At 53.0% G+C, this 9,915-nt stretch overlaps 4 protein-coding genes and 2 non-coding genes across 6 annotated transcripts; 3 read left to right on the forward strand and 3 right to left on the reverse strand.

Moving 5' to 3' along the window:
• Positions 1-702: 702 nt before the first annotated feature.
• On the forward strand, positions 703-1,805 carry BO66DRAFT_402215 (uncharacterized protein; the record flags this gene model as incomplete). Its single annotated transcript, XM_025648809.1, has 2 exons — positions 703-1,708; positions 1,771-1,805. 2 exons carry the CDS (start codon positions 703-705, stop codon positions 1,803-1,805), a joined length of 1,041 nt encoding a protein of 346 aa, XP_025503054.1.
• A 1,299-nt stretch (positions 1,806-3,104) lies between these two features.
• On the forward strand, positions 3,105-3,596 carry BO66DRAFT_324747 (putative DRAP deaminase; the record flags this gene model as incomplete). The annotated part of the gene is made up of 1 exon (XM_025643844.1): positions 3,105-3,596. A coding segment is annotated over one exon (492 nt), but the record flags the coding sequence as incomplete, so codon positions are not given.
• A 308-nt stretch (positions 3,597-3,904) lies between these two features.
• On the reverse strand, positions 3,905-3,977 carry BO66DRAFT_t188. The gene has a single exon. It is a non-coding gene; the product is annotated as a tRNA-Thr (tRNA).
• A 287-nt stretch (positions 3,978-4,264) lies between these two features.
• Positions 4,265-4,364, forward strand: BO66DRAFT_t186. Its single transcript has one exon. It is a non-coding gene; the product is annotated as a tRNA-Thr (tRNA).
• Positions 4,365-4,737: 373 nt separating this feature from the next.
• On the reverse strand, positions 4,738-6,435 carry BO66DRAFT_453215 (MFS transporter; the record flags this gene model as incomplete). Its single annotated transcript, XM_025651984.1, has 2 exons — positions 4,738-6,351; positions 6,433-6,435. 2 exons carry the CDS (start codon positions 6,433-6,435, stop codon positions 4,738-4,740), a joined length of 1,617 nt encoding a protein of 538 aa, XP_025503056.1.
• A 1,602-nt stretch (positions 6,436-8,037) lies between these two features.
• On the reverse strand, positions 8,038-9,908 carry BO66DRAFT_392472 (putative GTP cyclohydrolase II). The gene is made up of 4 exons (XM_025647520.1): positions 9,656-9,908; positions 8,636-9,592; positions 8,305-8,586; positions 8,038-8,251 (listed from the first exon to the last, which is right to left on the reverse strand). The coding sequence occupies exons 1-4, from the start codon at positions 9,761-9,763 to the stop codon at positions 8,246-8,248; spliced, it is 1,353 nt and encodes a 450-aa protein (XP_025503057.1). The 5' UTR covers positions 9,764-9,908; the 3' UTR covers positions 8,038-8,245.
• Positions 9,909-9,915: the final 7 nt, after the last annotated feature.

A 9,915-nucleotide genomic window follows, 5' to 3' on the forward strand; every position in this document is an offset into this window, starting at 1 on the left:
TTGCAATAGAATCGATAGTGCTTTTGCCTTACCTGACCGGCGGTGTTGTGCTCCTTTATAGTTCTTAACATCTAATTCAAATTAGTAATAGAAGCACTCGTTCCTTGGAGCCAAAAGAAGAAATCACTTTTAGACAAGCTTATAAAACTTCATTCTGATATCCTATACCTATCATCTACTCTATCACAAGACAGGTCTTCAAGCTACCTAACTGCTATAAGTAGTAAACTAGTGCGAGCCAGGCAGATAAGATATACCATAGATATTATCAAGATCTGCATTTTTTATGAGCAGCACATGTTTTTCTAGAGTGATATTATTTCTGTATAGAGGTACAGACATAGATAAGGATTTGTAGTATGGCGGTATGGATATGTCTGGTTATGGGTGATTGTCCGTCAGCCCGCGTCTTCGGATAAGAGATGACTTAACAGTCAGTCTTTTAGATGTACTTGTACCAGGATAAGATGATGAGTTTCCTCTCTAAACAAAGACATATCGGCATATACCCCCTCTAGCGACGTTTGTCCCAATGAACCAACAACCAAGTAGACATATTCGCCGGTAACAGGTGGCTATAAATACTATCTGGTTCGCGGTGGAGTTGGTCGTGCATCAAACCTCACATAGATGCCACACCATACACTGCCTTCCACTTGAACAGCAACCAGCCTGTAAGAAGAACTGAACTAATTGACAGCAATGTCGAACTTATACTGGAACATGCGTGGACAGCGCACTACGCGCAACTCGCAGAACCGGCGGAACCAACAAGATCCTCAGCCTTCTCAGGCACCCCTTGCTCCGCAGGCTCCGGCTCCGCAGGCCCCGGCTTCACAGGCTCCGGCTTCACAGGCTCCGGCTTCACAGGCTCCGAATTCACAGGCTCCTCAAGTCCCTCAACCTCAGCTAGCTGAGCGAATGCAGCAGGCTATGCAGGATCTGCAGGCTTTACTGCAGGCCTCTCAGGCTTTTCAGGCTCCTCAGGCTCCTCAGGCTCCTCAAACTCCTCAAGCTCCTCAAGTTGCTCAAGATCAGCAGCCCCAAGTGCATCAAGAGCGCGAGCATTGGGCGCACCTTCAGCAAGTCCCGGAGGATACAGTGCTGCTTAGGGCAATCATGGATCAAGACACCGCAGCAGAGGACGGGCAGGACGGGCAGAACGGGAAAGAGGCCGGTGCTACTACGCCTGAGGCGGATGATCAAAATGTACCGCCGCCACCGCCACCGCCACCAAATGAAGGCATAGCAAGGGAAGCCCGCTCGGTGATCTGGATCGACCAAATCACCAGGGAAGACGGGACGGTCTTCGACGATCCGCTAGCACCAGCACCCTGGGGGTTCCAGCGGCCCGGGCACCCGGAATACATGGTCTACTGGATGCATCTCGGTTCGGCCACCGTGTGCCCGGTCGTCTACTGGCTGCAGTACCCGTACCCCGACTGGAACGGGGCGCCGGTCGACGCGCTGGACCTGGAGTTCCGCCGCGTGCGGGCCCTGTATCCCCCAAACGTGACCCTCCACGGCGTGATTTTCCGGGGCCGATGGGCGCGTCTCTACCGCGAGATGAGGCCCTGGGCGGTCGGCGTCGACGCGCCGATCCCGGATACCCGGCTCGTGCAGGAAAGCTTGGACATCAACATGAAGGAGGAGGCCGGGCTGCAGCTCTTCGCTGCCTGGAGGTACTCCCTGCCCGAGAACGCCCGCCGTAAGTGTAATGATTTTCTCGCCTTTTATTGATGGACCTCTATTGACTTATGGCTGTCTCAGGCATACTAAACTTTTGCGATGCCAAGAGGATGTAGGCCTCTTTGTTCGGTAAGACAGTTAGCTGTCTACAAGCATATTCAAAACAACAAAAAGCAGGTAACAGTGAGGTAAAACCAATCAAGAAAAGATAAAGCATTTCGACATTTACAAGTAACGATATAGAATCAGGTATCGGTCTTAAACATCTCAAATTTGCATATACGCACTCTATCTCCCGTATATCTCCGGTAAGCCTCCCCGGAGGAAGCAGCAATACAAAGGAATAACTTAAGAGATCTCATCTACTGCCATCATCTTACATCGAAAACAAGACCACTCTCCTTCAATCTTTCTCGGAGCTAGGAGATGTCATCCCGGAGTAAGCGGGAGACGGCCCCCCTCAGACCTTGTTCCCGGATAGCAATACCTTCGGTCTTAAAAGAAATCTTAATAATCCTCATGTAATTATATAAGATATACCACGGTATTGAGATGTGCTGTTTGAATACTGTCAGGTCGATTATACTACTTAAAGCCTTAGCCAGGGGGCTTTGGACTTTAAACGAGGTGTCTTTCGTACGGTCTATATTTGTTATCTACAGCCACGACGGGAGGCAGGTCACCGATATATCCAATGGTGATTTGATAATAAGCACATAAGGTACTAGGTACAACCCACAACTCGTTACCGTAAGGCCTGCGGTTTCCGGAATGGCTGGTTCTGTCGTTGCCGCGTGGGGATGGCAATTGAGACAGGAAATTTGGGGATGAATCGCGAATTGAAATTAGAACAGATATGTACATTAAACTAGCACAGATGTGGTGATCATCTCCAGAATTTGCAAGAGAACTCTGTTCCAATGAATAGATGAATGGTGAGTGAACATCTAATAAAATGCGAATTCTCTCGGGGTAGCGTGGGCCAACAGCAGTGAATATTAACATATCCGGGTCCACGAAATGAAGCCAACCAGCTTACGATGAGCGTATATTTTCATGCACTCATTTTCGTCGTATCAACTATCAAAAGTGAAGCATTACCGGCTAGGTTGTATGACTGGTCCTCGAGGCGCCACCTCCTGAGGGTGCGGGCCGAACCGACGGGCGCCTTACCAGCCCCCACCCCCACCTTATAAAATGAAGCCCCCTATGAACTGCGTACAAAGATATACACCTTATAACCCCCCTCCTACAACTTTCCTCCCAATCCATTCAACCAATACTCTCAATAGTCCTCTTGCAATATCACCCTCTACCACGAAGACTCAAACCCAACCCAACAACAATGCCCCCCTCCCCACCCCCTACCCTCGCAGAGGCCACCAAACCCACCGAAACCACCACAGCCCCCCCACCACAAACACTACATGGCCCTGGCCCTGACCCAAGCGCGCCTCTCGCCCCCGGCGCCCACCAAATTCTGCGTGGGCGCCGTCCTCGTCGACGCCGACACGCACACCGTCCTCGCGACCGGCTACTCGATGGAACTGCCCGGCGACCGGCCCGGCGACCCGGGCAACACGCACGCCGAGCACTGCTGCCTCATCAAGGTCGCGGAGCGCCACCGCCTCCCCGAGGACCGCATTGGGGAGGTCCTCCCGCCCAACACGGTGCTGTACACGACGATGGAGCCGTGCAATCGGCGGCTGAGCGGGGGGCGGACCTGCTGCGATCGGATTGTGGGGTTGGGGGGTGCGATCAAGGTGGTGTATGTGGGGATTCCGGAGCCGGAGACGTTTATACCGGAGAATAACGGGAGGGCGCGGTTGGAGGCGGCGGGGGTGAGGGTTGTGGTGGTGGAGGGGATGGAGGGGGAGATTTTGCGGGTGGCGATGGCGGGGCATTAGCTTTTTTTCTTGGAGGGGGGGGAGTTGGATTTGTATGTTGCTATATAGTATAGTAGTGTAAGGACTTTGTGACTTGCATTGTGGTGGTGGTGTACTCCGTAGATGTGTTCGATCGCGGGTGGTTGTCCTTCTGTCTATGCATTTATTATGAGAGAAGAGTTAACCTCTCCAGTATTCGAATCGACTTATACTCACTGAGCACAATAAACAGATTAGATTGCATCTAGCACGCCCCCTCCAAAACCCATAACAAATAAAAATGAAAACAAAACCCCACCCTGACCCCGAAAAAACCAAAAAGAAAGAACTGCTCACACTCGGACTCGAACCGAGGATCTCAGCATTACTAGTGCTGCGCTTTACCATCTAAGCCATGCGAGCCATTGTTGACGTCATTCCCAACTTACGATCTCATAACCAACCCTCAACCATCAAATCCTCACCACCAAACCCACCACCATCCCCATCCCCAAACCACATTCCCTAACAGAAACCCATCCTCCCAAACCTCAAATCCCATCAAATTTATCCCAGCGCTAGTGCCTACTCACTTCATGTACCAGCAACCAAAAAAGCCCCATAGTGGGGCGGGAACCCCGCAAAATCGGCCAGAGACCGTAGGAAAAGTGGGGCTATGTTTTAGTTTCGAGCACATCTGTACAACGACGGCCGCGGTGGTGTAGTGGTATTAACATTGCAGAGCCCCCGTACTAGCCTTATGCTAGCGGTGTGGAGTGCAGATTCTGGGTTCGAGTCCCAGTCGCGGCATTACTTTTTTCTTTTTTGCATTTGTCTGAAAGGTGGGCGTCATGGGGGCGTCATTCCGGAGAGTTGGGTGTGGGTGAGGGTGACGGGGGGGAGGGGTTGAGGGCTTGCTTGAGATATACGCCAGTTGTGGTGGGGCTACGCGAGAGAATGCTTTGGATCGTAGGGAGATGTGTAAAAGACGAGACTTGGAAATACCACACGATACCACACGATGGCTGGGGTTAAGTGAAGTTGAGAGGAAGCTACAGCAGCTCTGGGGTTTGCTAATGTGAGGGCCAGAATCGAATGAAAGTATAGCCTACATAAGTAGTCCTTCTGTGGTATTACTCTTAGTTGAGACTATACTTCCAGAAAAGTCTCATATCAAGTTACTTCAACCCTGACAATGCACATCCTGCCACTCGGGCACCTCTCGAACCTCCACCCGGAGCATCCGATCTAGATACGCGTCCGCCTCGGCAGCGTAGAAGCACCGCGCCCGGATCAGCGCTCCATACCTATGAAGCACAAACGGAATCGGAACACACGCCAGAGCCAAGAACGCCGGTACCGACGCCGCCCACCGCGGCCCCAAGCCCTGATACATCTGATCCGTGAACAAAGGGAACGCAGCTGCAAAGACAGAGTTCATGAGGGTGCATGCAGCCATGACGGACGCCGCGTATATCGTATACGCGTCTACCAGATAGTTGTAGCAGGGCAGAAAGATCATCAGCAAGCCATACCCGACCGGAACACTGCCCAGAACGGGAACGATCCAGGGAATGCTCACAGGAACGATCGTCCACGCGAACCAGAACAAGCCCACGGGGAGGGCAATGCTGGCGGGGAGGGCGTCCAGGAGACGCACTTCCGGTGGCAAGCGGGCTGTGTCCCGGCAGCGAATCCGGTTCATTCTCTTGACATATCGTCTGTGTGAGAGAAGGACGTGGGGGATCGCGAACAGAACACCAACCAGCATCCCGATGAAGGTCAGCCCGGTGTCCAGGGAATTCCAGCCCCGGATCTGCTGGAACACAATTGGGTAGGCGGCGAAAGACATGTACGTGATTCCACTAAGGATCGAGCTGTAAATAGACAGAAGCAGAACGATCGGCTCGCGGAAGAGCAGCACCCACGGCCGGAGAAGAAGCGTGCGCAGCTCGTTACCGACAACGTGCTCACGGCCGTGGCTTACGTCCATGACACTGCGGTAGACGCGGCTTGTGGTTTTCGTCAACCGCCTGGCACGACTGGACAGCAACACGGGCGCATATGTCTCCGGCAACAGCCAGAACATGGCCAGGGTGACTGTTCCCGCGAGGATAGCCATGGCCCCCTGGATCCACCGCCAGCCACCCGCAACCTCGACTGCGGCACCGATAACGGGACCGAGCACGGCAAGGAACGGAACTGCCGCGTAAAATCCCATGGGCACCCCTCGGGCCTTGGCCGGGAACAAGTCCGCTATCACGCCCCCGGAGACAGCCACGGGCGCGGACCCCAGGCTGCCCGCGAGAAAAAGGAGAATGATCACCGTCGCGATGTTGGGGGATGCCGCAACGCCCGCGCTGAACGCCGTCAGACACACGCCGCTCACCAGCATGATCACCCGACGTCCGTAGGCCTCACTCAGTGCACCCAACAGCAATGGGCCCAGCGCGAACCCGAGCACGAACAGTGAGGATCCCAGGAGGGCAACCTCGACTGAGACGTGGAATTCGTTGGTGACATCGACCAGTCCGGCGGAGTATGCCGAGGAGCAGAACGCCACGACCAGGCTGGCCAGGGTGGAGAGCACGGTGATGGCCCATTTCGTGGCGTCGCGGAATTTCATCGGATCGCGGGGGTCTTCAGCCAGCCAGGTGACGATATACGGGTGAGCATCGGTGCCAGAGCCTTCGTATCGGTGGTGCAGGATGTCTCGGGTGATGAAGCCATCGTCGAAGATCAGGCGGAGGAACGGGACTTTCCTGTTCAGGACAGCGTACTCTCCGGAAGGTGCTATCTTCACCTGGGTATATCATCGATGTTACTAACAGTTGCTGCGAGGTATCCAGTTGATTATGGAGTGACTGATTATACTCACCATGATCCAAATTCAACATCGATCCCAGTACCTTCGAGCATGGCATTTTACACAACTCAATCCATGTCGAAAATCTGCAATATAAAGCCCCATCTCACCGACCAGATTCACAGCTGTCGTCATCACCAGATCGACTCGAAAGGGAGATACAAATTAATAACATGAAGGCAAGCACAGCAGCAAAACTCAGTCCTTCAAATCTGCCGAGCTTACAGCAGATTGCACATCCCGTGATACCTTCAGTGCACCATTATCCGTATCCTCCCAGCAACGCAGCCAGTGACCGCTCCCTCGCATGCGCAGGAAACGATTATCAATTCAGTGCTCGCGCCAAGCAGTACGATAAGCTTACACAGTAGATTTGCTTTCATTACCCTTGACGTTGACCCGCCGTAGGACTGGGAACGAAGAGCCGGTGACACGATGCACGGCTGATCTCCAATGTGTACTTGGGAAACTCATCCATATGACCTGGTCTTTCCTGTCAGGCTAAATTCCCCGACTGGCCCCTTGTGGGGTGATAAGAGCCTTGGCGTCTGCAACACAAGCTCTCGATAATCTGTCAATCGAATGCGCCTGGCCTCCGGATCCAAGGTTGTGGGAAAGGCTAGTAGGTAGTTGTCCTACGGCGCATGATGCGGCAAAAGTCAAGCCGCTTTGTTGAGTCAGGATTGTTGCAGTGCATTTACCCCAACTGGCAGAGAATGGGGACTGGGGATAGATGGTGCATTTGTGTAGATAGATCTATCTACCATCCGTGGTAATTGATTTCGCACTTCCCGGACACCGACCGGTGGAAGTACTGGCAAATCATGGACGGGGGTTTGTGGTGATTCGCGACACGGGTAATGCATTGGATCTCAGCGAAGCCAGAGTGATCTTCAAACTCTCAACATCTAGTACTAGAAGAAAGCTTATATAGAAGATCTGGCTGCAGATCGATGATGGGGAGCTGTGAAACTGGTGGCCATAAGTGATATACTGCAGAACCTGCGCAGCTGGACGATAGATGCTAACCAAGAAGCACAGAAGTGAAGCATCGAGAGCACCAATCGCCCAAGTGAGAATAAGATTGCATCAGGTTGATCCCAGGATAGTTCACCATGATCTGTGAGAGCATACCTGGTCAAATACTGCCTAATGCTAATACCCCTAGCATGGGACAGTCAATCATCTTAAACAGCAGTTAACAGTATTGACACGCTGTACTAGCACATTTAAGCATCCGCTTTCACTCATTCAGTCAATGATCTGCCTTCTGTATCTTCGATGCTTACAACAAACCAAGTAAATACCTCCGAAAACTTTGCGATATATAAGCATTCTTCCTGTGTTTTTCTTTCTTTCTTTTTATTTTTCTTCTCGGGCAAGCTTCTTTTATACTGCGACAAGGTTCCATTCAACTAACGGTTTTGGCTAGCTGCTATTCGTTCATTTGGAGCCGGATTGGAAGACTTACAGCTGGTAAATACTTCTGTAGCTTGCAATTTAACTCTTATTCAAAGCTCGAAATGTGTTGACTAGGGAGCCTTAGTGTAGATGATTGGTGATGACGTGATGGGATTACGGCTCCAGACTACTTGTATGGTTGAAGCGGATGACAGGTAGTATACGCGCTACCACTGCTGTGATTATACAAGAGGTATCCTATGGTGCAGTCCTTAGTGGAGCCCTGATATTTATGTTATTCCTGTTATTCCCAATCTGTGGAAAAGTCTTGCTATGCAGTTCTGGTATGACTATGAGTGCGAAAAGTAGACATGACGAACGCCGGGTCAAAAATGGTCATGGTTTGGAAGATGCGGGCATGAAATCAGTGCTATCAAGAGTCAGTCTCGCACGCATCGAAACCAAAAGAGGAACACCACATACCGTAACATCCTCCCACTTCTCCCAACCGCGTCCCTTCACAGCGGCCAACTCCTCCATCGTGTACTGTTTGCCGGTGGTGAAGTAGCCGGCGTTAATCTTGGCATCGATCTCGACGCGGGAGTCATTGGGGATCATGTCCTCCGGGATAGGCACACGCTCCAAGATCTTAATTCCAGAGTCAACAATGGCGTCATGCTTCATGTTGGACATGGACAGCATCCGGTCGATCTTTTTGATACCCAGCCAGTGCAGGATGTCGGGCATGAGGGCTTGGAAGCGCATCTAATCATAAATTAGCAGTGACCGACCGCAAATTATAGGTAACACCTACGTCTCGAACACCAGCAATATTCTCCGTGCGAGTGAAGTACTTGTCCGCAGTATCACCACCGCGCTTGCGAGCATTATACACCAGGTACTTGATGACCTCACCCAGAGCACGACCTTCCTTCCGGAAGTAGATCACCACACCGCTGCCGCCGTTCTGCGCCTCCCGGATCGCCTCCGCGATACCAAACGCCAAGTACGGACGACACGTACAGATATCCGACTGGAAGACATCGCTGCCATTGCACTCGTCGTGAATCCGCAGCGCCAACCGGACATTCTCATCTGAGACTCTCTCCGGAGGCCCAAAGATGTAAACCGTCAACCCACCAATCGGAGGCAGGAAGACCTTCAAATCTGGGCGCGTGATGAGTTCGGGGTAGCTTCCGCCCGTGTGCTCGAAGAGCGTCCGCCGCAGCGTCCCCTCATCCACGCCGAACCGCTCCGCAACTCCCGGCAGGTACCAGACGGGCTCCACGGCGACCTTAGTGACGCGAACCTCACCGCCGGAGTCCACCACAATCGAGCCATCGACATCGAGCTTGCCCTCCCGCACGGCCTCGCCAATTTCCGCCAGCTTCATGTTCGCGCGCGTGACAGCCATGGTGGGCCGGATGTCCCAGCCGGCCTCTAACTCGTCCCGGTACTGGTTGACGACATCGTGGCCGTAGGGGTCCATGGACACGATCTTGGTCTTGTCGCCCCAGGCGGGCTGCGGGGGAAACTTGAAGGTGGGCTCGCTGTTGCGGAGGTCCGGGCGGAAATCCGGGTCCAGGTCGCCCGCCGCGATCGCGAGGGCGTTGTAAATGCTGTAGCTTCCCCCATGAGCGCCCATAGCGTTGCGGCGCTTGAGGAGGTTCGGGCTACGGGAGACGATCACCGGACCGCGGGATTTGGCATCGGGGGCGCCCCATTCGAGAGGGACGGGATCGATCCCGCTTTGGCCGGGGTAGGTAGTTAACTATGGGGAGTGTGGGTCAGTGGGTTTCTCTGTAAGAGTCAGTAGCTGGGAAGCTACACGTACGACAATGTGCTTGCTGTAGCGAGAAGTAGAAGTCGGCGACTGAACGACGGTTGTCGCCGCTTCAGTGGGCTTGGGAGATGTATCAAGCTGCGGGGTACTGGCAGTCATGGTGAAACGGGAGAAGGATTAGAGGATATGAAAAGGAGAGAGACAAGGGAGGGGGGGATTCAGTGACATAAATAGGGAAGAGGAGAGGCAGTGGAAGTGGATAAAGAGAAAGAGAAGATGACGATGGGGTATGGAGAAATGGGAGGGGGAGG

Source organism: Aspergillus aculeatinus (genome assembly GCF_003184765.1).
Source record: "Aspergillus aculeatinus CBS 121060 unplaced genomic scaffold BO66scaffold_29, whole genome shotgun sequence".
Taxonomy (NCBI): Eukaryota; Fungi; Ascomycota; class Eurotiomycetes; order Eurotiales; family Aspergillaceae; genus Aspergillus; species Aspergillus aculeatinus.

Coding starts and splice junctions, on each gene's coding strand:
- BO66DRAFT_392472 (XM_025647520.1), bottom strand. CDS start 9,763: ATGACTGCCAGTACCCCGCAGCTTGATACATCTCCCAAGCCCACTGAA. Junction 9,593..9,655: donor GCTACAGCAAGCACATTGTC/GTACGTGTAGCT, acceptor CACTCCCCATAG/TTAACTACCTACCCCGGCCA. Junction 8,587..8,635: donor ATATTGCTGGTGTTCGAGAC/GTAGGTGTTACC, acceptor ATTTATGATTAG/ATGCGCTTCCAAGCCCTCAT.